We start from the raw sequence: 26,370 nt of genomic DNA on the forward strand, positions 1-26,370 counted from the left end.
TGTTGTGCACACCTTGGCCACCTGGGGGCAGCATAAGACTCTGTTTTTCAGTACAGTAGTAAAATGACTTGTCAAAGATGATAAAGAATATATGCTTGCGAGTATTGTTGTTTACCATGATACACAAGGTGATCTGTATCTCGAGCTACCTGTTTGACTTTGTGTGTTCCCCTGTATTTGCTTTTTACAGCAAGTAGAACAATGTGTCTGTTTAAATAAAAAAGGGGGTCAGAGAAGCAGACAGTTCAGTCTTGCTGAGCAGTAATCTGAAAATACCAGTAATCCCTTATGGAGGGTGAGGCGGTGGCAGTGGTCTAGCGTCGCGAGGAGTGGCCTGGTCTCCGTTTAGCAGACTGTCCGAGCTTGACACGCAAGCCGGGCCTTACAGCTGCCAGGACTCACACTGGGAGATGAAGCGCGTAAAGCTGCCCTCGGTCACTCAATGAGAATAATTGCCACTTTTTTTTTTTTTTTTGCTTGGTGGGCGGGGGGTCCCACACAATGTAGACTTTGAATGCGGGTCACCGAACTCATTCAAGCAAAGTGTCGGAACAAGTGGCTCCGATGAGTCGGCGCTTAATAAATGTCGAATATATTGTTTACTTTAATGAGCACTATTTTTCTCCCCCACACACCAACAAATTGGTGATTTTTGTAACAAAAAAGCCGCACTGAAGCTCCTGTAAATACATTACATTAATTAAAAAAAAAAGAAAAAAATACACTTGAACGAGCAGCGATAGTACGTGAAGCTTCGCCTACTCTCGAAATTGCTTGTCAAAAATAAGTCAAAATTAATAACGAGTCTATTCATACAGATTTTAGGCTTGACGGCATACAGCGTGATGGAAGATTCCAGAAGAGGTCAAACAGGCAGGCGAGACTCTTTACGGGGTCGTCGCCAGGGAAAGCAGGGTGGTAAACATCTCAAAATTATACGGAGAAAAGGTCCAATCTATTTCATTTAGATAAACACTCATGTAATTTACATACACTAAAAAGACCTAACCCATAAATAAATTGATAAAAAATAAAAGAATTACATATGCCATTAAATAACCAGTTAATTAAATGATGGTACAATTTAAAATAAAATGTACACACAAACAAAATAAAAAAACTAACCCATCTATCCCTTTTTAAAAATCAAACGTGGCCTTTAAGCTAAACATTTTGTCCACTATTAATCTAATCTATCACTACACTTAATTTTAGTGGGGGGGGGGGGGGTCAAACCTAATACAAACATGTTTCTTAGTCCAATAAACAATATTGTGGTAATAAAGAGGAAAAACTTGCCTTGTATGGAATAAGGTTTTTGTCCTACAGCATCAATTGAAGTTTGCCTCCTTGTGGTGTACTCGCCACAAGAGGGCAGTATAAAAGTCACTCTTCAGTGATGCGTCGTTTGGTTCTGGAAATGATGCAATGATTGGCTGCTGCATCCAGGAAGAACTGCATGCAGCAGCCAATCATAGCGCAGCGTAAGGGGTCCTGGCTAGAACTCTAGTGGGAGTCAAGACTTCAAGTCATCGCAGATCATCAGTACGGCACTTAAAAATATATAAAAATCACCACAACATAGATACTTGTTGACATTGACGGTAAAATTAAATTTAGCTATTAACAATTTTTCTTACACTTCACAATGGGACAAGGTTTAAAATACTTGGAAACAGACGAATCCTCGGCAGGCGTGTTTCACCAGCGTGGGTTCGAATAAACTAGTCCAGAAGACTTGTTTACGAGTTTAACTCACCTGTTTACTGTTAGCTCATTTGACTAGAGCGGAAATGGCGTAGTTGCCAGGCAACCGTGGTTATTGTTGGATGGAATAAAAGTCAAGGTACCAGGTCAAAAATGCTTTTCATTATTTTTCATATATTTTATAAATGAATGAGGTAGTCAAGTGGTTCTCAAATTCAAAGTCACCTTGAAACGTTTTTAAAAACAATCCCATTGTCTGAACTTTAAACAATTTTGAATTCAATTCATTTTAGGCACAAGAAGCAAGCCAAAAACATAACTTTTTATTATTTATTCAAAAGTCAACTATAACCCACACTAAACTTTTACAAAAGCTTTTTTCCCTTGTTTTTACAGGTCATTTTAGTGTTACAAGTAATATTTGTTTTTCAATGGACAATTACCAGAGACTGACGTGAATGTTCCTGTCACCTTATTTGGTACATCTGTTGAGCTGCCATTCTGCATCCTTACAAAGAAATGAAAATCAAAACTAATAATACAAAGGGCTAAATCTACATCATGAAAATTCATCATTTCTTTCACTGCTCATTAAAAGCAGAAAAAATGAAATTAAAATTCCTTGGACAATAGAGGAATGTATCACAGGTTCATTTTTTTTTTTATGTCATGAACACATGGAAGAATTATGTGGCTTTGTTTAAACATGATACCGTGGTAAATAACGGGGGGGAGAAAAATATGACGGAACGTGAAATAGTCCTTGGATTGCTGATTAGAAGTGACAAATACCAAGTATGGCACATAACATACAATACAGAATAGCTTATTACACTATCAAATTGTCACCATAGGAAAATTCCTACATGAGGTACCAAATAAGATTTTCCAGAATATATTTAATTCAGTAAAATTCAGTTCATAAAAAAAAAAAGAAAGAGCATCAAGCCTCCTTTTAGTTTAACTTAAACACACCGTAATAACAATTTTGATGCAAAACAACGTGAGCACGTCCAGGAACTGATTATTGTGGATGAGGGGAAAATATTCCTCCTCGTTGAAATTACCTTGCTTTGCAATTAAAGAAAGAAAAATGAGAATAATGATAGCAAGCATACGCAGTGAGACGTTGACAACATATCGTTAGCCTAACAACAGAATTGCCCAAGTCGTTTTTAACTTGCTGTCATAATATCGATGAAAAAACAAATGTGCTTACTAAAATGACAGTCGATTCTCAGGTCATTGTTGACACAAGGAAACTGGACTCTTCTTGTTAGCAGATTTTTTTTCCGCGGGGAATTAAACTTTTAGGTTAACGATATATTGAGAGCAGCACACCTCGTGCTCGGAGTTCATTAGAGAAGCTGTCGCCTCCTCCAAAAAGTTATTCTCTGTGGCTGAAGAGCGCCGTGAGCCCGGTCGCCTCGTCGCTGCACAGCAAATCCCTGTCTTGCTTCGCCTTCTTATCGAGAGATGGAAGATTCCGGATGTGGACTTCTTTTCTGAACTGCTGGCACAGAGCTTTCTGTTGGTGAGGGAAAAAGGAGAAGCTATTAAACGAGTATTTGGGTTTTTCTCTCGCTCTCTCTCTCTCTGAGGAAAAACCAAGCAGGGTTGGGACCCAAAATATTTCTAGTTAACTCATTCACTGCCTGGACATTTCATTTGAATTTGTCAACTGGAAGACAACTGACGCCAATTTGTCAACCGTGTGTATGGTACCAGTGAAGCAACATCGCCACCTAAAGGCCGAATGTGTCATTACCCCCACGGTCCCAGCGATGAGTCTCTTGAACTTTTCTTTCCTCTTCTTCTCGCCGAGCTTCTGCGCCGTGGGCTCCAGCAGCCCGCGATCGTACATGTCCAGGGACTCGATATTGATATTGGGGATCTGGGTCATCACCGTCCTCAGATCTGTGTAACGACCGCGCTGAGGAAGGACAAACGGGTTACACGCATATGCTTGGCCACAATGAAATTGAAATACATTTCTTGAAGAAAGTGAGATTACCAGGCTTTCGTAGAGTTGCATGGCCAGCAGCGAGAGGCTGACGCTGCACACCTCGTGCTGCCCGTGTGTCTGGAGGCCTTTGAGGACACTGACGAAGAACCAAGAGACCGCCTCAGGGAGAAGGTTACATCCAACCACCTGCACACAAAAGAAAGCGCAGGGAAGAATGGAGCTCGTCATCGCTTCCAAGGTCATCAATTATTCAAAGGTTGTCCAACCGGCCGCAGAAGGGTCCAGCAGATGATGGAAGCCGTGCGGTGGCAGTACGTGGCGTCCTTCCATGACAGCGAGGTGAAGGAAAAGGACAACAGGGTCATGTAGATGTTCTGCGTAAAGAGGTGGGGGGGGGGGGGGGATAGTTAGCGAAAAACTTGAAGTGACTGAGTTGTGCTGGCTTGTGTGAAGGGTCTGACAAGTTCTGACCTCATCCTTCATGAGGCTTTTGCCCAGCTCAGTGAGCTCATTCGTGACCGCGGCAGTAGATGACGCCTGCGGAGCATCCATCATCATGTCCTCCTCTGCAAAAGGAACGAAAAAAAAAAAGCATTAGAACGTTCTTTGCCTTCACTTGTTGTGCGCTCTGAAAAAAGAAATCATTTTTAAAAGAGCCAATCGACCGGGCAGCCAAATAATCGGTCAGGTATAAAAATTTTTTATAAATGGTATATTGATATTTTTCTCAGGCCAGATATGATTCTCACCTTCTATTTCCTCCTGTTTGACAGCAGCTTCGGGATATTTCCTTGAAATGCAGCATGCAGCTGCAAATGAAAAAAAAAAAGACAATTTTATCACCCCAAAAAAAAAAAAGTGACTCATTGCCTTCCCGATTTCTTAAAATGTAAAACAAACAAAATGGAGGTAGTGAGTAGATAAGCGTACTGATGAAATCCAGTATGTCCCTGGTGAGAAGACGCACCAGCTGCTCCTCCAACATCTCCTCTGTCACTTGACTCTCCTGACTCACTACCTCCTCCTCTTCCTCCTCACCACTGTGAAATTAATTTTAAAAAATATTAATGAATTTGACAAGACATTTTGACACTCCGAATACAAACATTAAAACGCAGTGACATGAAATATTCAGTCCAGGCTTACTTGACAGAAGCCCTCTGGAGAATGACTTGCCACTTCACGTTTAATCGCTACAGGAATAAAAAAAAAATTAAAAAAAGGTCAGGCGAGTGACCAGCTGCCTCGATCGTGTACTTTTATCGTCAAATATCAAACCTGCAGAACGTAGCTGAAGAACGGGCCGAGCAGGGGGCAGAGGAGACTGTCGTTGTAATTGGCTGGACACGACACCACCATTTGCTTTAGGAAAAAGCGTAAGATCTGTTAAGGAAGCATCGTAGTCATCAAAAAAAAAAAAAACACACACACACACACATTAAAATGCATATTATTATGACATTTGATGCACAGGCATCCGTTTCTAGCGCTTTGCCACCATCTTGCCATCACAAACAATATTAAATCATTTTGTCGAGTTGCCGCCAACCAACTCAAATGATCTTTGCATGATTCAACTTTGAAGCACGCGGCAAAACAGAAGAGGATATGAATGATGGGTCGAAGTCTGTAGTCCGGCACGTGGTCGAGGGAGAAGAAAACCGAAGCGGCGATTTCTTCGGCCAGCCTGTCGATGTTGAAGAACTCCTGCTGCAGTGAGACGCCGGCGTGTCCCAGGATTTGGAAACTGCAAAAGAGAATCACGGTAAAAAGGAGGATTGAAAATCGAGGAGGCCGCGGGGAAAAGGCTTTTGCGTACCAGTTGTCGTACAGCTGGGTGAGAAAGAACTGCATGCGCTCCAGGTTGGTTTTGAATGCCGGCGTGTCGTACGAATCCAGAACGCCTTGAGACAGACCTGGCGGACCGACACGTCACTTGAACCAAGTCGTGTACGTGAGACGGTGATGTCGAGAAGCCTCACCGAGAACCACATTCTTCTCTCCTTCCGTCAGGTCGAACACGCTGGTGAAGTTCTCACTCAGGTGAGCTCTGTTCTCCGGCGCAAACAAACTGTTTAAAGTTCTGCAGACAGAGGGAAGACAATGGTTACAATTCTGACGCTTGGTGGTGAATCCCCCGAGACATACTTGATGAGAGCCAGAAGGTTAGGCAGGAAAGCCAAAAACTGGGTGGCGCAGGGGTTTCGGTAGATGGGAGAGCCCGACGGCGAGTGGCCCACGAGGAAGCCTGCGGCTTTGGCGGCTTCCGGGTCGGCGGGACAGCGCGACCGCTTCACCACGGCCAACATGCAACTCAGACAGTAGCCCAGCTGGGAGGAAGTTGGAGGGAAAACATTAGCGATGTCGCTGTTGGTTGGCGATAGAGGAGGTACGCTTACCCTCCCCCTGTTGGTACCGACAGAGTCCTCTTCTTGGTGCTGCTCGCTGGCAACCTGGTCGGCTCCGACGAAGGATAAGAACATGGCGGGAGTGGAAAGCACTCTAGAAGGCGAAGCAGGGTTAACGGTCAACGTCAGCAAAGCGGTAGAAAGCGGAAGAGACTCCAAACTCACAGCTTGGTAGCGCTTGAGGTCCAGTCAGCCATCATGGAGGCCAGCAGCTCATCTAAGAAAGCCTTCTGCTTCTCAAAATCCTTGAACTCATTACTGATCAGCACCAGAGACTCCACCAGGGCGTACTTCTGCAGAACGGTAAGCGTGGCGTCGCTGGAGAACAGCGTCTTCACGTGGTTGTAAAACATGTCGAAATAAGACTGCGCCAAAGGGAGGAGGAAAAGGGAGACGTTTCAAATCAAAAAATACGGAGCTCTCCAAATTGTGCACTTCAACTGCATTACCAAAATCAACTGTGGAAAATCTCTGCAGATTTTGATGATGGCACAGGACGAGTGCCTCCTCACGTTATTTACACCTCGGGTGCGTGGTGCCTGTGTTGAAGGAAATACTTTGACTCTGCGTGTTGAGCGAAAAGCAATGATTGTGTTTAAAAAAAAGAAAAAGAAAAAACCAAACCCGGTACCTTGACTTCCTGATTTTCTTGAACAGCCTCAAATGTAAGAACTTCAAACAGCTGTGAAGCCAAAGCAGATTGGGGAAGGTTAACATCTTGCAAAAAAAAAAAAAAAGGAGCAACGTATGAACTTGATAATACCTTGCAAAGGACCCGAGGCAAGAACTGGAGTCTGTGCTTGACGAAGGGAAAGAGCGCCGACATGTTGCTGATCACGCAGGACATGATGAGAGGATCTTGGGTGTTGTAGCTCAGCACGGCCTGCAGCAGCTCGACGCCGCCGTCCACGGGCAACTTCTGCGCGACATTTAAGTATCGGGAGCTTATATCGAGCCGTCTGCCGCCTCGTCGGGTTTCCACGCTCCGTTTGTTACCTCGTCCGCGAGGCCATTAAACATCTGGGACAACACGCACTCAACGAACACGGTCACGGCGTCCCACTCCAGCAGTGGCGTGGAGAAAAGCGAGCAGCGCCCCTCGACCAGAGCTGGGGAAAGTGTGAGGGAAGTCAAAATCAAATGAAAAATAAAATCAAACAAAGTCTACGTACGAGTGGCATTGCCCAGCTGGTACTGCAGCGACGTAGCGGCCATCTGAAAAGCCTCCAAGGGAACGAGGCGACTTGCCCACCTCACGTTCTCTCCCAGTTGAGCGCGGAACACTAAAAGGGAGAGAACCACACGTTCAAAATGTTCCCTTTTATAAGAGAGGGATGCAATTGCTCATATTTCAAGAGTAGAATCGCTTACAGCTAAAGAAATATCTGAAATCTTCGTCACTGTCAAAGTCCACACGGGAATACTGACAACTCGGGTGATCGTTCCTGGTAGGGAAACCCATCTGAACAGGGAGGAGGGAAAAAAAAAAAAAAAAAAAGTTAGAATGGACATTGGGTTTGGCTCCGAAGCAATGACAACACGCAGACCTTGAGGAGGTTGCTAATGGCCGTCCTGAGGAACTTGAGGGCCACTTCCACAACAACGGGCTGCTGGGAGAGCGTCTCGTGTTTGAACATGGACGTCCACGTAGCCATGGTGGACGACCTCAGAAACTGTTTGGTGAAACATGAAACCATGTGGAGACCTTCACGCGACAAACCTAACAGCATTTCCTCTTACCAAGCTGGAATGTATCGTGAAAGACAACAAGGCTTCCAAGTACTTGCTGAGGTTTACAGGAACGTTCACTTTGACATCAGAACCCTGCGGAGGTATTTTACATGTTATCTACGTGGCTCGGGTTCCTTCACGACACACATGAAGAGGACACGCATACGCACCACCAGTGAGATGAGCTGGGTTCCCAGTGCACACAGCACCTGACACAGCCTCTTGAGGAACACGTAGTGCCGCTCCACCATCTCAATTGGTCTGCAAGACATCAACGTAGTCAATATCCACGTAGCATTGGAAAGACACATTTAATATATATATGAAAAAAATGCAAGTTGATTTCATCAAGTCACAAAGTGGCCCCGGATCATTCGTAACATCTACTCACTGCGTTTTAGAGGAGGCTGAGCAATCTGCTGACCTGGATGCAAACAAAGCAGGTTAAAGAAAAAAAGGCCAGCAAATATGAACTCATTCACTGCCATTGACAAATATAGACGTCAAATTACTGCGAATGAGGTAAAGACGACAATCAAACTCACTGGGCTGCGGAAAGCATGTAATTGATGGCGACGTCATCAAAGAGCAGCATAAACGGTTTCCTTTCCTCCAGCTTGCCCTGCCGATCAACAAGTTAAGAGATGTTGAAAATCCCGTAACTGTACCTAACGGGTCGCCGCCGCGCCGAACCTTGCGGCTGATGGCGATCAGGAGGCACTCGGCCGCCTCCAGCTGAAGGTCCGGCTCGCTCAGTAGCAGACACAAGCTCTCCAGCAGACGACAATTGCCCGATGTGATGTATACCAGAGACACCCAGTCGATGTAGCCGGCCAGCGTGTTCAGGGTCGCCACGGCCACTTTGCAGTGAGCCCTGGCCTGACATTGAAACACAACATTCGTTTTTGTTACTTTAAACATGGAGAATTACACATTTTTCAGAACTTGAGAGTCAGCTAGCTGAATGCTATGACAAAATGCAAAAGTCCATTAAAAGGCTAACAAAATTAGCAATGCTCAATACAATGGCATATATATATATTTTTTTAGCATTTGCATTATTTTAATGGGGAAAGATGATTTGAGATCGGAGACATTACAAAAAGCCACTCACCTTCATTTCATGTTGTGGCGACCCTTTCTAAAAAACAAAAAACAAACAAAAAAACAGATGACGCAGACATTGTCATTACATTGATGCAGCTTTTCTTACTCAGCATTTTAATTTACCATTTTTTGGTACTCTTCGATGTTTTGGTGTAGAATGCTCATGAGGAAGCTGAAGATGCTGTCCATGTTTCGCGAGAGCGTCTGCTGGATGTCTCGGCGGCGCTGACTAGGCAGCGTCTGGAAGGTGATCACATCCTCCGCCAGCCTCAGCAAGATCAGCATCACCAACTCCGTCTGGGCCGCCTGTGTGAATGGTGTTAGTTCAGTGAATGAAAGTATAAACTTAGACAAGGATATATATTTTTTTTAACTTTGATCTCAGATGGTTATCTTGCGATATTGTTACGAAACTATACACACCCCTTCGCTCGAAAGAGTTTCCATTTCCTTAAGCATATTCGGCCAATTTTGCGGCCATTCCCTCTTGATCATTTCCACCACCACACGAGAGAGAACATCCTTGATGTAGGTTTCCTCCTCCAGGATCGAATGTGTACCCTGGGTGCAAGCAGGAGTAAGCTCAACGCCGAGCAGAATAAAAGTACCCCAAAAGAATCTTACTCACGTTTGACAACAGTTGCATGGTGCAGTCTTTGACCTGGATTTTCTCTGGTTGTTCCATATCGTTCCATCGGAACCTAAGAGGGGAAAAAGATGCTTATTTCCTTCTCATTAAATTCCGACATCTCAAAGTTAATTATAACACTCACTTGATGACATGTTCAAAAACTTGCAACCCAAAATGCCTGATTACGGCAGGCTGGGCTTTATCGGCTAGACGTAAGGCGCATGGGACACACAGTTGACTTTTGTCTTTAAACTCCTCGAAAAACTGTCAGAATGAAAAAGACAATGTCATGTCATTCATTGCAAGACATATTAAAGTAAACACTTAGGTATGCGTGAATATTTACAACTGAATAGCATAAACCAAAGAATGACAACTCAACTTAGATGATGTATTTTGTGAAAAATAAAACTTAGGCACCTTCTATGGAATGAATGGTCTTTTAAATGGTCCACGTGATGCTAGCGTTTGAATGAACGTAGTGGACGATGTTAGCATGACAGGCTAACTTTCAAAACATCTGGGAAACAATTTCCCGTACATATAGTACAAAGGAACACTGAAGAGGACAACTCTAAAGTTGAGAAACTGTTTGACCCCCTAACAACACAAGAGCTTTGATCACGCTTTCGTTCTCAAATCATTGGCACATTTAGCCGCCAGCTAACAACCAAGCTAACAACCAAGCTAATAACCCAAAAAGATGCTACCTTAAGGGCCTCCAGACGGTATATTTGACTCGATTCCGCATCCATGGTTACGTTCACAGCCTTAATAAGCTGTTCACACATGGCAGCTATATGGTCATCCATGGTCGACGTAGCACTGAGTTAATGTTTACAAGCAGTAAACCACCTGCTGCACCGTTAAACGACTTAACTAAAAATGCAACGTGCGATAAATGTGACAACCTTTCTCTTGCCGTAGAAGGACGTTTCTGGGAGTTGTAGTTTTATTCGAAATGACACGTTGTCGCACCCAGTTTGGTTTCTCGTCGGATGTAAATAATTTAGCAATCGTGTTCATACACAAGGATTATGGGTCACAATATCATAAAATGGAGCATTTGAGGCAAAATATATGTAAAACTCGAGAGCTGTTGGTGAGAACTGTTGTTTAGGGATTTTATTGGTGGTGTTGGCAAAACGATTGAACTAAGGATACTTATTTTATATATATGTTGATATGTTCGATGTAAATATTTATTTTTTATTTTTCAAAGGAAATAACAACGCGTGAGTGAGTCTTTTGGAACATTTAAGATGCCGTAGCGCCCCCTACCCCGCCCCTCTGCCACCTTCCTCCCCGCTCCTCCTCCTTACGTCACGTCATTCTGGGCTCGGCTGCGAGCTAACGCGCACGGCAGTGCATCAAAGGCGTAGTTTGTGGTTCTTTCCCTTCGTCTTTTCACGGGTAAGTATCACCTAAAAGACGCTAAATTCAATCGAATTTGCGTTTATAAACAAGCCGTGTGTCGCGTAGGTGAGAAAACATTTTTGTTTCATGCGTTCATTGAGCTCGTCACGAATGTGTGTAAAGTTGCTTAGTCGAAACTTTCCTAGCTGAGGGGACGCCATGTTATTGGTTGCAACAGGTAGTGGACGTGTGGTTTTCTCCATGATAATTCGAGATAATATTTGTTCTTCTTTTAATGGCAGGACGGCGGGTGTTACGGAGAGGTGAAAGACCTTGCCCAAAGCGGCTTCACAGGGCTGTGTGTGGATTAAAGTCGCTTTCGTCGAAACTCCCCAGTGGTGCGGATTCATGCTGAAGCTAAATGCGGTACGAAGCTAAAATGATGCCGGTGAGTTCCGTGATTTTATTCACCTACACCCTTTCCTCCCTGATTATAATCCCATTCTTGATGATCACGTGACAGAAAACGTCAATTTGACGTGGCGAATGTTCAGTCGTTGCTATGGCTGCTGTTGTGTCTCTTTCATGTCCACTCTGAGGGATCTACTGTAAACTGTGACGTATGTCACTGTTGACACTGACAGTATCATCTGGAGACTTTTTCCATATTTACATTACGGGTGGGGAGATCACGGTACTTGCGTAACGGTGGCGCTACCAGGTACGATGTTATTCATTAATTCCTCAACTTTAATCAGGAATATTTGAAATCAAAAGGTCTCCACCGATTAAATGCAAATGGTTTGGCTTTAGTTGGGACTCTTAAGAGCAGATGGACAGCATTTATTTATTGAAACAACATTGGGCAATCTAGGAAGTATTGTGAAGATTTGCGGATTTTTTCTGCAAAACCTAATGAAAAGTATTTTCTGAAAAATGCACCCGTTTGCACTCATGGACATATTTTTATGGTCTTTCTGCAAAGTTCATGTTCACTCGAAACCTGATAGTGTGACAGAAGAAAAATGCCTCGTGCAAAATTGTCAAATAGTTAATAGGATTCCTCAGACTGGTGCTTCTAGTAAGACAACTCAGTGAATGAATCACTTTTCGCGGCGGCTACTAGGTTGCATTTAGACGACTTCCTCCCGTGGTGTGACCTGCGCCCGCTACTTCCCACCACCGCCGTGTGCTCGGCCGTAAATATCGGCGTCCTTTCATCATCAAGTACATTTACCCCCTCGGCTGGCGTTAGTTGAATTTATATGCACGTGTTTGAATGAGATACAGCCCCCTGGGAAAAAACCCAAAACAAAACGGTATCTGTACACCATGGCCGATTGTCTCGACGTGACAGACGTCACCCATGGCTCTTGCTTGTGCAGGCCAGGGGGGGGGCCGGAGGCGGCTGAGAATGCAGTGTTGTAATTGCTTCCCGGGATTGTAAATAGAGGGGGAGGGGCTTCTTTAGCGAACACAATGAGCCGCCGCAGAGACTCTTCAGCTGTGTAATGTCACGAGCAGATTGTTTCTGTGCTGATAAGTGACAGGCGCCATATAAATCACGTGACGCTGATTTATTGTCCCGCTCCATTCAAACCTGCCTTTTTTTTCCCCCCCCAGATGTTCACAGTCACCGACCTCTTCCTCATTCTTCTCCCGTGAAAAGAGCAGCTTATTGATAGGCCTCCCTTTCTGAACGCACGTTGGTACATATTTGTCCTTTTTTTTTTTTTTTCTTTCTAGCGGCGAAACCACAACACCGTGTCTCCGGTATGTCACGTCGGTGGGAAAATGAGCGCTTGTGTGTCAACACAAAGCGGGGCGTGCTTTCTCCGCATAGACTTTGTGCCGGGGCCGTACGGCTGTTACATAAGCACGTCAGCACCGGGGTTGGTCAACGGCCAAGCTTTGGACTGTTATCTTCAGAGGAAGAATTAGGGGAGTGAATATCGATCGCAAGAAGTTTTGTTTTCTGAGCGCCGAGTTGAGTTCGACGACCGCATGCCGTACAGAATTTAGCGGACAAGTGGTACAATTCCAGGGGACATGTGGCGGCTCAATATGAGGAAACACAAGGAGCTCCGTGTTCAGGTTTTGGGGGGGGGGGGTGGGGGGGTGTACTAGCCTGGACTTTGTCCTTTTCAGTTTGTCCCCCACCTGACAGATGATGATGTCGACCAGGGTGCTGATTATAAAATGCCTCGCCCAAGACAAAAAATCCATTTGGGCAGAGTCAAAAAGTCCATCTGGGTGCTTTCTGCTGCCTTGCCCTTTTTTGAAGGACTCATGATGACATATTGGAGCCGTGTCAAGTGGGAAAGCTGCGGCTAGGGGGGGGGGGGGGGGACAGCTGTTGACGGCCATCCAGGGAAATGCTGCTGCAGTGTCCCACCACCGGCTAGTAATCACATCGGGAGGTGACTTGATTCATTTGCTTACCTCAGCGAGAAGCAAAAAGTGTGCAAGGAGTCCACTAAGATTAGCCTGCGGAGGAATCAGCAAGGATACGACTTTTTGGAGTCGCTTACTCTGTTTACCCCTCAAGGCATTCCATTGGACGTTTTGTGTCCAAGGGATACGAGAGCGCTCAATAAAACACTGAGAAAATTAATGGAATAATTTGATGGACGGACAGTTCGACTCGATCGCATCTGATTTTTATGTACGAAGCTCAGCAGGTTGTCGCATTGAGTTATTTGATCGTGCCAAGCCGCACAAATCGATGTTGCGAAAAGTCAACTTTCTCTCGCGTTGTCCCGCGGGGGTGAATACAAAGAAGTAATTGAGAGCACAAAAATGTAGTTCTGCACAGATCGACAGACGGGATAGCTTATCTCACTTGGACCAGTTTCCAAATGCAGATAATAAATTCTTTCTGTGAGCGCTCTTTGTTTTTTTTTTCTTCTTCTTTCCGAGCCAGTACCGATGGGGAATGCAAGAGGATGACCTTCCATTTGCCGGTAACTCCATTACATCCCCCTGTGATCCGGCCGTCCCTGCAAAAAGAGCAAAGTGCCCGACCGAGCGCTTTCATCCCTCTTAACTTAATATCACGTTTGAACGATGATCCTCGGAGGCAAATTGACTCTGACAAGGAGAATGAGGAACTCGTGGATTGAGATTGATGCTGGTGTTTTAGTTTTTGTTTTTTCCCTCCTCAAACGGCAATTTCCAAACACTAGCCGCAAGACGTAAATGATTGGCTGCGGCCGCGGTGTTGATGTTTGAAAACTCTCTGATCTTCTCACAGTCCAAACAACCCCCTCAAGCTACTTAAGAGCCCCGGTTCCATCTGCCGCCGGGCTCTTCCGAATGAGCCCAAGGCCGAATAGCTGTCGAAAGTCTCAAGTTGTTGAGCTCGGTTTGCCTCAGTAAGTTTCGGAATGCTGACCTGGCTCGCTTTCAAACCGCATCCGTCATAGCAGCGCGACACACTGATGAATTCCGAGGAACCCATATCGTACCGTGTCAGGCGGTATGCAAACGAGATTTTTTATTTTTTTTTAATCCACAACATTTCCATACCTCCCCACGAGCGTGAAAGTATAAAGAGGCCAACTATTGTTTTCCCGTCTGACCCAGTTGTTTTATCAACCTAGTTGCCTTTCCTCTTCCATCCAGTTCAATTCATCAGCCCAAGATGGCAAAGTCCGTTCCCATCCTCGCCGCTTTCCCTACGATCTCGATGAATGACTTTGTCGTTTTTGAGTGACCCCAAAAAAAAGCGTCATGCTTCGTCATCTGCTGGCACTGTCAACTGCCTATAGAGTTGCAACAAGCTTAGCTTAAGCTTATCGTTGTAATACTGAGCCTGCTGAGAAGCTGTGTTTTTTTTTTTATATTAATATATGTATAGCAGATTATATTAATCCCCGAGATGCGATTCCAATGCCTCGTTGGTATCGCAGCTTTACTATAACAGTGAAAGCCGACTAAGCTCAAGCCGGCACGGCCGCACTGTAATTGCCAGTTTGTCATTTCGAAGCTGTCATAGCCGTCCGACATGTCGAGAACCGGGACCGCCGCGTCTCTGAACTCTTATGACGATCGGAGTAATGGATTCGCCTTCCTAGCTTGGCCTCGGGTCAAAGTACTTGCCTCTTGTTTGGTTGCCTCAAGCAGCGCGTTCTCAGAAGTTCTACGGTTTGTTTTGACAGCCTCATCCGGTTTAATTTTTTTTTTTGCGTCATACTCTTCAGATGAATGTTGTTTCCTTGCAAATTGTCAGACCAAGGGCAAAAAAAAAAAATGAACACGCCTGTCAGTAACTGTCAACGAGAATTTATTCATTTCTTAATTAGTAGGATTATATTCAGGAATTGATTAACCAAAATGTACACAAAGTCCACATACCTGCAATGTCCCACATTAAATGTTTACTTGCTCGGTACAAGCTCATTTTGGACTCGGTACATTAACCGTGCAAAGAGGAATTGGCTCTTCAGCAGGCATCGCTGTTTTCTCACCCTCCCCCCCCCTCGCTGTGTTGTCTCTCCTCCACTCTCCAAATATTAACAGGGTCATTTGAATGTCCTACATTGCTGGGAAATTTTGATGATGTCAGCCGCTCTGCTTTTGCTAGAAGCCCCGAGTCACTGGGCGTTCATCACGGCGGCTAACAAGCCAGGTTGGCAGCAACGGCGATGAGTCGGAAATGCCGCTTTTGTCGTCATCCCGGTTGTTGTTTATCGCTTCCTCATCGGCCCGTGACTCACGAGCCGATTGGCGTTATCTGCATCCTAATGGCGCAGACCTTTTTTTGTTGTCATCCGCCTTTCACACGGGAGGAACTACCACGTGCATGTTGCTATGGAAACGTGACTCCTTACAAAGGCAACCTCGATTAGTTTAGTTTCAGGCTAATAGCTTTGGCTGCCTCGCATACTCGTTCCCACAAAGTCTTTGTGGCCGCGACCCGGCCGACCTCGTGTCTTCCCATCGCGGCCCCCCGTAGGCCGCAGCGTACCCAGAATAGAATCCATTTGAGGGAATAAAGGACAAACCGCTATGGCCACATTATTTTCCCTTAGCTTTATTTATTTTTTTATTTTAGCCTTATCAAAGCTGCCATTTCTACCATATGATCAGATTACATCGGAGAGCATATTCCTCTGTTGGCCCCAAAGCCTTTCGGGCATGAGATTAAACGAGATTAGATTAGTCTCAGATGTATTGTCACGCCACTATTAAATGCAGTTTGAGCAGAAGTGCACAAGGCTTCGAAGTGCAAAGTGATGCGCACGTTGCTAATATAGCGCCGAGGAATTGACAGCCAGCCCAAAAGGTTTGTAGTTGCCTATGGATGCCACAAGATGGCAGCAAAGCGCGAGATCGAAGTTTTTTTTTTAATTTTTCCCCTTACCATGATCCAGTGACAAAAAGTTATTTGATTCGTTCAATTCTTTGTAGCTGAAGCAGAAAACCAGCCCACATTGAAACTAAAGGGCTTAGCCAAGCCGTGGAAATCGTCACAGTAGTGTCAACACTAGTTAGCAGATACTTGGCAGCGGGTGAAATGGAATTTTGGAAACCGGCCTCTGATTTCTGCGTTGACAAAGAGGAATGTGGGCCGGACTGCTGATACTGCTATCAGTGAAGCAAGACCCACACACACACAGGCTTAAATAAAATGCCAATTGTTCATGTTAGTCGTGTGGAAATTTCCATTCATTTCCATAAGGGAAGAAGATTTGAGCCGGGAGTGTTTTGATTGCAATCAAACATTTGTCTGATCCGGCCTCTCTTTGTCCGCAGATGTTCCTGACAGTTTACCTCAGTAACAATGATCAACATTTTACTGAGGTCCCCATCACTCCGGAAACGCTGTGTCGGGACGTGGTGGACTTGTGCAAGGAGGCGGGGGAAAGCGACTGTCACCTGTCAGAAGTGTGGCGCGGATCCGGTAAGCGACCATCTTGTTTATGTTTCTGAGAAAGAGCTGTGTGTTTTTTTTTGAAGGCCTCTTAACACTCTTAAATGCAAATGGGATCCATAATCTCGGCAACAAACTAACACTCGGACCCCATTGAGCATCTCATCCATTCCTGAGGAGCTTGAAGGAGGTAGCTGCGTCTGTGTTACCACGGCGACGCCGCGCCAATTACCATGTTTGAGGACTTTGCAAAAAGGGGAACAGACCGCCCAAAAGCCATTTCGCAGCACAGAATATTCTCCGCTCGACCGCAACGTGTTATGATACGGAACGGCTCGAATCAATCGTTTGCAGAATGGGTAATGAATGACTTTGGCTCTGTTATCGACAAGCGCATCAATCATGGTGGCTAAGGTCACGTGACCCGCGTGCGGCTTTGATTCGGTCACTATGATGAATTAATGTGACGTGTGGCTCGTTTGTGTTCATTCTGCGCTTTGAACCCGAGTAAACGTTGGCCGCCTCCGTGTCGCAGAGCGAGCTGTCGGGGACGGAGAGCGGATGATGGACGTGCTCCAACGACGGGGACAACACAGGGCGGAGGTGCGCTTCTTTCTGCGTCACAACCGAGCGCCAAGTTGGGAATCCGGTAAGACAACGCCTCGTAAGACCGAGCGGCATGAGAACACGACGTCTCCCAGTCAACTTGGCATAATCTCGTTACCTTTTTGTTTTCCTTAAGAAGCGAGAAAACCAGAGTATTTTTGGTGGTGTGGGATCCTCTCAGCCTTCAGTTGCGTAACTAAGCCCTCTTTGCCCCCTCGCCGCTTGAGTCTGGCCTAGAGATTAGATGCGTGTTTTCTCTTCCTGTTGTCTTAGCCCTGCTTATTTTCCCCACAGTTGACTCATCTCACACTTTTTTTTTTTAAATTTATGATGCTAGCTGACTATAAAAAAAATCTTATTATTAGTACATATTTGGGTCTTATATTTGCCTGTTTACCGTAATAGTATGTCAAGGGTCATCCAAAGCCATTATGCAAGCTAAAGGGCTTTGGGGCAGGGCTTTATTGGATCTCGACTCCCCAGCCGTAAAAATGTAAGCAACCTGTTCCGGCGCTCCGTAGCGTCGCCGCCCCCTCGTGTAAGCAAAATAAGCGTCCTTGCGGGACCCCTCCCACCGCTCGCTCGGTTACGTGTGAAGTTAAATCCCGAGGAATGCTCGTTTCCCAGAGGAAGGGAGATGGTTGAGCGGCAGCCAGCCTTTTGTTTGACATCCTTCTGATATGCATCCAGCACCTGCCAGATAGGGGACAATTTATTATTATTATTTTTTAAATACATACTCGTGTCTGACAGAGTATTCTACCATTTTGCTTGCTTCCTTAGGGGGCTCCAGAGGTTCTGAGCCAAAGAGAAATGGAGTGAAGGGCCATTCGGACCGAAGGATGGAAAATGGGGTGAGTGCCTGAATCGATCACATTTTTTTACTATTTCAAAAATATATGTTAGATACTCTGAAGGACCTTAATTTTGTAATAAACTTTTTTTTTTGTCTGATTGACTTTGAAATCTGCTTACTTGACTCTTTTTCTTGTTAAAAAAATCAAAATGTCTCTGCATTGCTTTGATAAACATGCAAGTCAAATTTATTTTGCAGTCCTTATTATCCTAACTCTTTTTTGAATGACTCGTTCCTCCAGCTGTCAACTCCCAGGATGGACATGACTTTAGCCGAGCTCCAGGAGATGGCAGCCAGGCAGCAGCAGCAGATCGAAGCCCAACAGCAACTCCTCGCTTCCAAGGTACAAACCAGGCGGCGCCAGGGAAGGAAGATGAAAGGCCCAGACCGGGGCCGGTAGAGATGATTGGATATGGAGGATGAAGAGCTTAAGTGGTAGTGGCGGTGATAAAAGTAACAGCCAATGGAAGGAGATTAAAGGAGGGCTAGGTTGAAAAAAAAAGAAAATGATGATTGTAAGATGAAGAGTTTTTTTCTTTTTTTTCTCTCACCCTTACAGGTACGATGAATTGCCGCAGGTGAATTGTTTAGAATTTGAGATGCCTGAGACAAATGCCTCTTATGCATTCTCAAGAAACACCACAGCTCATGTTCATGAGACAAACCTTTTTTTTTTTTTTTCTCCTTCTTAAAGCAAATATTTGTACTGCTACTTGAGTGCACTGTACGTGTGGCCACCAGGAGCAGCGCCTGCGCTACTTGAAGCAGCAGGAGCAGCGTCATCAGCATCACATCTCCGAGCAGGAGAAGCTCCAGCGCCTGCGCGACAACATCGAGAACCAGGAGGGTCGCCTCAAAAAGGTCCGAGCCCTCAAGGGCCAAGTGGAGCAGAAGCGCCTCAGCAACGGCAAACTAGGTAAACGACATCAGATGTGGATTTACGAACCAATCGTCACGCTCAACGCTTTCCTTCTTTGTGTGCAGTGGAGGAGATCGAGCAGATGAACAACCTCTTCCAGCAGAAGCAGAGAGAGCTGGTGATGGCCGCGTCCAAGGTGGAAGACCTTAGCCGACAGCTGGACTTGCTCAAAAGTGGCAAAGTGGACAAATTCCACGACCACCAGAGCTCCGTGGCTGAACTGGAGCGACTCTACAAGGAGCTACAGGTAAGTCAAAAGCCACGTCAATTCAGCTTCACTTCCGTGAGGTTCAACCCCGTTGGTGTCTCGTCAGCTGAGGAACAAGCTCAACCAGGACCAAAACTCCAAGCTGCAGCAGCAGCGCGAGAACCTGAACAAGCGCAACATGGAGGCAACCGCCATGGACAAGAGGATCAGCGAGCTCCGTGATCGGCTCTGGAAGAAGAAGGTGGCGCTGCAGCAGAAAGAGAACGTACCTGTAAGAGCCGCTCGCGCGCATCACTCAAGCGATTGGAATCAAGTGACCGCATTTAGGAACCGCGCCCTCTAGTGGCCGCTTTCTGACCGAATTAAAGGCAGAGCACGACTCGCTAGGCTCTGCTGGTCGTTCCGCTTTGGCTCGTCTGGAGGTAAACACCTCCCGTTACGTGCCAGTGGATTTACAAGTGCCCTGCTGACATTGCAGACAAGCCGTAATGTCAGGGGAGATGTTATCATCTCTGCCTTGCAACAGGAAAAGGGCGAGATCGACCGGTTTTCCTTAAAGGGCACACAACCATCTTTCTTTTTAGTGGAGTGGGGGTAAAGAATAGTCTTGGTGGTGAAATGTGGAATGAAATGAACCTTTTTTTTTAATATATACATCATGTACAAATAAGTAGGACGAGGGTGTCTCATTTTGACGGGAGGTCCATAAAAGGTTCTTGCTAGGAGGTGATTCACCCACCCTGCCCGGAATCACAATGAGCGGGTCTTTTTCACAGCCATACAAAAGAAGGGGGGAAAAAAAAAAAGCATCCCAAGCTGCTCTCTCCTCCAACTCGACAACTGACATAGAACACACACTCCGCTGACTAAAAAGCTAGTCACCGAGTTCAGCAGAGCCCAAGAGTTGGGGGGGTACTACTTTTTTCCTTCAACTGCTCTTCCATGTTTGTGTTTGTGTTCTCCCAAGAATGGCTATCCCAGTAAAGAGAGGGCTTCAAAAGAGACACATCCTCAGGTAATCCAAACTAGCGTCGGCGGGAACGTCTGTACCCTGTTTTGCGCTCACATTTGCACGGCTCTTCATTTCAACTGAATTAGTCACTTTTTTGATGTTGGTGGACAAGTATTAGGGTCTAAATCACTTTTGTCCCGGCGAGTCAAAATGCAGGCGATCCGTTTGGTAAATCCTAAATGTTTTTATTTATCTTCCGACCCCCAGGTGCCTTCCGATGGCCCGGCCAGTCAACCGCAGCCAGGTGGTCCTTCTCGCGTGGCAGCCGTCGGCCCGTACATCCAGTCGTCCACGTTGCCCCGCGGCGGTTCGGCCAGACACGAGCTGCTCGTAAAACCGGCCCACCCGGACGCCACCGCCGCCTTGTACGATCCGCAGGGGATGCCCGGATCAGGTGAGCGCGTGCTGGATGAAGATTTAGAAAACGGACTTGCTCCCGTTTGCCTGTTTTTAAAATGTGCCCAGCACTCCCGTGACTCGTCCGAAATGACTCTCGACAACGACAAATATTTCGCTAAGTCAACAGACTTGACATTTGACGAGACTGTGCTGCCCCCAGCAGGAGCAGAGAGGCGCGACGCTCCCGATGCTCGTGACGTCACTCTGAGCTCGGAAGGTAGAGCGTTAGCCCACCCCGGTTGGTTTGCCGTGTTTGTTCCTGAGCATCAGCTTTGTTTCCTTTCTTGACTTTTTTTTTTTGTCGTTGTTGTTGCGGTGACTGTTTGATGTGGACTTTGTGAACGAGAGCTATTAACTGCTCTTGGTTTCATTTTGCTATTCTCCAAAAAATGAGTAGGCCAACAATTCCTTTCATATTTAAGATGTATTTGCTCAGATCGCCACAGCCTCTCTGCCTCCGCTAACGTGTCCAGCTCTAAGGCCAATATTGTTTGTTTTTTGTTTTGTGTTGTTCCCTTTGGAATGCGTCTTCCTCAGAAGCCATGTTCTTACTTGAACCTCTGAAAGAACTTCGAGCCAAGAGAAAAGGTAGAGGGAGAAAAAAAGTCTTGTTGGGTGTGCTTCTCACTAGCGTTCTGTTTATTTTTGCGAGCGAGGAAAGGACGCCTTGTTCTTTTTTGTTTGTTTTGTGATCCTCCTTCGTCGGAGTGCCTTTGAAATCGAACCTCAACTCGTTTCCATCCTTTTTGAGTTGCAGTGTCATTACGCGGATCAGATGATACCCACGGTGTGATGTTTGTTTGCTTAAGAGGGAGCTTTTAGACCAACCTGATTTAGAATCAATTTAGCCCCTCAAATGTGAACAGCAACACTTTATTTCATGCTCTGCTCACTTGTGTCTCTCTCAGGGATCCAATCTTCAAAACCGGAGTCCAATGGTCATGCTCCAGCTTCTTCAACACTCCCACGAATGACGTCTCACTCTCGCAAAGACCAAGGTAACAAACAATTGTGCAAAGGAGATATGAAATACCTACAAAATGGTGGTTTTGTTTGAGCTTTAAATTGAAAAAATTCTTTTTTTTGTGGTCTTGCGATAAGATGACCCTGAGCCCAAAAGGGATCGAAAGGTGCGTCCGTTTTCCATGTTTGAGGCAACCGACGTTCCCGCCACCTCGCTCCGCAAGAACCAGAGCAGCGATGACTTAGTTAGGGATGCCCAGGTGAGAAGCAAAATATATCCAACGTTGCAGAAAGACATTGTCTAATTCATTTTGTCATCTTAAGTCTGCTCCCAAGGCTCCAGTCAAGGTCCCACCACCCGTGCCTAGCAAACCAAAAGGCCCAAATGTCATCCCGTACGGCAAACAGGGCTTCAACACGGGCACCTTTCCTAAAACCAAACCACACCACAGCCAAGCTCAGCCTGGCCACGGCCACGTCCCTCTCCCGCCCTCCCAGAGCCAGACGCTCCCCCTGCCTCCGAAGCAGGACCCTCCGCCCGCAGCCACCGTGCGTCCTTTCACCCCGGAGCTGCCCTCCTCCAAGCCGCAGACCCTCGCCGCCAGCTCCATCTATTCCATGTACACCCAGCAGGCTGGCATCCAGGGGGCCCTCAGCAGGTTTCAGGGCCGCACCAACGGCTTTGTCAGTGGTAAGCCTTTCACAAAAGGGCAATATGGCGTTGCTTGAACGACGCTAATGCCATCACCTGTTTTATTTGCAGTGTACGGAAAGCCGGTGATTCCCGGTGGAGGCTCCCAGCACCCAGAGAACCCCTACTTGGAACGTCGCTCCCCGGCACATGAATCCGAGGTGGACCACAGCGGCGCAAACTACGCGGCTCCCAGTCCGTCCGAGGGAGGCCACGCGGAGACGGAACGCATCCCGCGACCCCTCAGCCCCACCAAGCTGCTCCCGTTCATTTCCAACCCTTACCGGCACCAGAGCGACGGCGACCTGGAGGCGCTCAGGAAGAAGCTCTCAAACGCCCCCAGGCCCCTGAAGAAACGCAGCTCCATCACGGAGCCGGAGGGACCCGCCGGGCCCAACATTCAGAAGCTCCTCTACCAGAAAACCACCCTGGCAGCCATGGAGACCACAATCATCACACCGGCCACTCCCACTTTTGCTGGAGAAACTGAAAAGGGGGCGGAGCTACCCGCCGGACCGCACCACCCGGGCCCCTTGAGCGATGTCGAGCACCACCCGGCGGATCTGGCACGACCTGTGGAGGGACCCCACTACCCAGGTGGGAACGTTCACCTTCAGGCTCCCGCCGAGCAAACCCGGCCACCCTCCGGCCTCCTCGACGCAGAACACATCGTCCCCCCTCCTCCTCCGTCACACCCGGCCCCTCGCCCCGAAGACACGCTCTTCCCACCGCCCCCGGCCCATGCCAGTATGGAAGACCCGCTTCCAAACCTCCCTCCGCCGCCTCCGGAAGGTTTCCTGGAAGAGTTCCCGCCTTACCCGCCGCCGCCGTACCCGAGCGGAGCAGAGCAGGACAGCCTGGGAGAGGACACCTTTAACATGAAGGCTCCTGAAGTCACCGGCCAGGTTGCTCTGCCCCCGGTAAGAACCGACGTGACGAGGTGTCACGGCCAGATTTGTCGAGTCGACAGACATGAGCTGGGTCAACGTTATATAATGATGTAATCCCTCTCAAGCAACGCTATTGTTTCTCTGAGAAAATGCTCCTTATTCGACTTAGACTAAGTCGAGGTTCAGCCTAATTTCTCCCAGATTTCCACACTGCTCCTTGAACACACTTTGTGTTAAAAATAAAAACCAGTCCGAGGAGGATTTGTCGAAATGACCACCAATTATGGCCCATTTCTCTCTCGACCCTCGCTTTTCTAATCAGGTTGCGTAACGCTCAATTAAGAGAGGCGAAGTTGCTCCTCGCTGCTCGGCTTAGTTTGCGCAAAATCACGTCCAGCCTTCCTCTCTCAGTCGAGCGCAACCACGGCGGAGAGCGGACGCCTCGGAGTACGCTGATTGCCACGGTTGTTTCTCACAGGGCAAAAGGACCAACCTGCGCAAGCTCGGCTCGGAACGGATCGACCACGACATGCGAGTCAAGTTCAACCCGCTGGCCCTGCTGCTCGACTCGTCTCTGGAGGGAGAGTTCGATTTGGTCCAGAGAATTATCTACGAGGTAAACGCTCCCAACCAATGTGCACCACGTTTGGGGTTCACGCGTGACGTTTTTTTTTCTCCCTCACCTTCACGCTCAGGTGGAGGACCCGAGCCAGCCCAACGACGAAGGCATCACCGCGCTACACAACGCCGTGTGCGCCGGACACACGGAGATTGTCAAGTTTCTAGTCCAGTACGGCGTCAACGTCAACGCCGCAGACAGCGACGGCTGGTGAGTTAGTTTCACGATGACATCGGAACTTTTGAACTCCTTTTCTCCCCGCTGAAATAAAAATAGCCAAAGATTATTCCAAGCGATATTTTCTCCCTGTTTATTGGGAAAAACTAAAAATGGATTTCTTAGCCAGTCTTTCTTCTTGGGCCACAGGACGCCTCTTCACTGCGCCGCTTCCTGCAACAACGTTCAAGTGTGCAAGTTCCTGGTGGAGTCGGCCGCCGCGGTCTTCAACACCACGTACAGCGACATGCAGACGGCAGCCGACAAGTGCGAGGAGATGGAGGAAGGTTACACCCAGTGCTCCCAGTTCCTCTACGGTCAGTCACTTTACCCATCATTTATAATCGTGATCATTGATGAGATTGGACATTGCATACAATGGAATTTGTGCCCAGGCGTTCAAGAGAAGATGGGCATCATGAACAGGGGCGTGGTCTACGCCCTGTGGGACTTCACGGGGGAGAATCCAGACGAGCTGTCCTTCCGCGAGGGGGACTGCATGACGGTCCTCCGCAGGGAAGACGAGGACGAGATTGAGTGGTGGTGGGCGCGCCTGGGAGACAAAGAAGGCTACATTCCCCGCAACCTACTCGGGGTAAGACCAAAATTCAGGCCATTTTACTGAGTAGGCCTTTTTTTTTTTTAAGTCTTTGGAATTGTTTAAAAAAAAAAAATCTGCTCCGAAGACTCGGTTGTCATCTTTTTTTTTTTTTTGCCTCTTGTAGCTGTACCCACGAATAAAACCACGACAGAGAAGCCTCGCTTAAGGATTCCTGCACATTTCAACACACTCACACACACACACACGATGTCTTAAACAATCCGGGAAGAGAAGGAAACTGCTGCAATGAAGAAACACTAAACCGGAGGTGGGGAGCCCGCAGCACCGTATGGGCCACATGCAGAAAATTAAAAAAAAAAAATCAGAGGGCCCATTAGAAAAAATGTTTTGACATTTGTTCATAAGTTTAGTAAGGACCTCTGAGGACTTTTTTGGACCAAGGTTCCCCACCTCTGCACTAAAATGAAGGATCAACGAATGAACACTTTGTGGCCCAACTGTGGCACTTTTTTTTTTCTTCTTCACACTAATGGCATTTCTGTCCACGGTTCCACGATTTGTTTTTATTAGTGTTACCATTATCCGAATCCCTAAAGTGGCCGAAACTGTGGATTTAAACGGAACACGGCAGTATTTGACTTTTTTTTTTTTACCCGACTGTTAGGTTCCTGCTTCATTAGTTGAACAGCGTCAAATGCTCAAGTTACCGTGACAATCTTTTAGCCGAGGCTTGTTTCAAATGGACTCTGCCTCTTTTTGTATATCTGCACTGGAGCTGTGTACATTCGAAATAGCTAAATAGCATAGCTAAAAACAAATGGATGAATTTTTCTTCGTCATGTGGCCGACGACACCGGAGAGCCTTTGAGATGATTAGAAATCAAGAATATCGTAGCAGTTTGAGCATTGATCTGTTATCCTTGATGTGCTGCTTACAAGTATTACGAGTAATCGGAGAAGACAAAAAAAAATTAACAGTCACTCTGCTAGTGTGCTGAATTGTCTAAAGAACATCAAGGATATTTAAATAAATGCTCAAAGAGCTTTCCATAGCTAGTTTGTTTTGGTTGAAATGCCACTATTTGCTCCTTAGTCACAAACTAGTGATTTGACGCCGTAGGAGTAAAAAATGGCTCCCAATTCTCGGCCATTCGCCGGCTAATGCAAAAATGTACAGTTACAGGTCCAGCAGACGACAACAAAAGCAAGATAACTATATGATGACTACCCATGTTTTCCTAATTCAGACATTCTCGGTCAAATCTATCAGACTGGACTACTTACTAATAGTTAGCCATGCATATCTCACAGTGCAGATATATTTATTTTTGTTACTATGTTTCCGTATGCTGTCTACGAAGTATACCCTCAAATGTACTGTAGTATTTTCAACATTTATAATAAAAATGCTTTGTACCACGCAAAGCCAAATTGTTTTCCTTTTACTCAAGATTTGCACGTCATGGTCTACAAGGTTATGATCACTTTTTAAATATGTTCTAAATAAGTGGAATTGAATTTGGTCTACGAAACTCTTAATTAAAATCTGAAAAATTGAACATTGCTTTGTCTGTAGAGCTGCATTCTGCCCCCTGGTGGCCAAGGTGGGCACACCAGAATCCGCAATTTGATTAACTCTTAACGTTCT

At 46.5% G+C, this 26,370-nt stretch overlaps 2 protein-coding genes across 3 annotated transcripts; one reads left to right on the forward strand and one right to left on the reverse strand.

Annotated features, from left to right (window-relative positions):
- Nucleotides 1-2,010: 2,010 nt before the first annotated feature.
- On the reverse strand, nucleotides 2,011-10,455 carry LOC133158349 (exportin-5). The gene is made up of 33 exons (XM_061285524.1): nucleotides 10,261-10,455; nucleotides 9,693-9,814; nucleotides 9,548-9,620; nucleotides 9,343-9,480; nucleotides 9,043-9,225; nucleotides 8,927-8,953; nucleotides 8,506-8,691; nucleotides 8,358-8,434; nucleotides 8,204-8,236; nucleotides 7,983-8,073; nucleotides 7,822-7,905; nucleotides 7,629-7,754; nucleotides 7,453-7,543; nucleotides 7,254-7,364; nucleotides 7,078-7,190; nucleotides 6,845-7,000; nucleotides 6,713-6,763; nucleotides 6,531-6,620; nucleotides 6,247-6,446; nucleotides 6,073-6,175; nucleotides 5,822-6,003; nucleotides 5,656-5,756; nucleotides 5,493-5,589; nucleotides 5,284-5,420; nucleotides 4,952-5,049; nucleotides 4,820-4,866; nucleotides 4,604-4,713; nucleotides 4,423-4,482; nucleotides 4,145-4,239; nucleotides 3,940-4,047; nucleotides 3,722-3,859; nucleotides 3,476-3,640; nucleotides 2,011-3,235 (listed from the first exon to the last, which is right to left on the reverse strand). The coding sequence occupies exons 1-33, from the start codon at nucleotides 10,360-10,362 to the stop codon at nucleotides 3,095-3,097; spliced, it is 3,636 nt and encodes a 1,211-aa protein (XP_061141508.1). The 5' UTR covers nucleotides 10,363-10,455; the 3' UTR covers nucleotides 2,011-3,094.
- Nucleotides 10,456-10,867: 412 nt separating this feature from the next.
- On the forward strand, nucleotides 10,868-26,147 carry LOC133158138 (apoptosis-stimulating of p53 protein 2-like). 2 transcript variants are annotated; one of them, XM_061285084.1, is made up of 20 exons: nucleotides 10,868-10,963; nucleotides 11,209-11,354; nucleotides 16,664-16,811; nucleotides 17,317-17,430; nucleotides 18,171-18,241; nucleotides 18,485-18,586; nucleotides 18,985-19,159; nucleotides 19,228-19,409; nucleotides 19,477-19,641; nucleotides 20,338-20,385; nucleotides 20,590-20,776; nucleotides 21,690-21,779; nucleotides 21,883-22,004; nucleotides 22,069-22,435; nucleotides 22,508-23,355; nucleotides 23,804-23,941; nucleotides 24,021-24,154; nucleotides 24,311-24,477; nucleotides 24,556-24,755; nucleotides 24,886-26,147. In XM_061285084.1, exons 2-20 carry the CDS (start codon nucleotides 11,328-11,330, stop codon nucleotides 24,925-24,927), a joined length of 3,327 nt encoding a protein of 1,108 aa, XP_061141068.1. In that variant the 5' UTR covers nucleotides 10,868-10,963; nucleotides 11,209-11,327; the 3' UTR covers nucleotides 24,928-26,147. The 2 variants fall into 2 exon arrangements, with proteins under 2 accessions (XP_061141068.1, XP_061141069.1); XM_061285085.1 differs by lacking the exon at nucleotides 20,338-20,385.
- The last annotated feature ends 223 nt before the right edge of the window (nucleotides 26,148-26,370 follow it).

This window comes from Syngnathus typhle, linkage group LG8, assembly GCF_033458585.1.
Source record: "Syngnathus typhle isolate RoL2023-S1 ecotype Sweden linkage group LG8, RoL_Styp_1.0, whole genome shotgun sequence".
Taxonomy (NCBI): Eukaryota; Metazoa; Chordata; class Actinopteri; order Syngnathiformes; family Syngnathidae; genus Syngnathus; species Syngnathus typhle.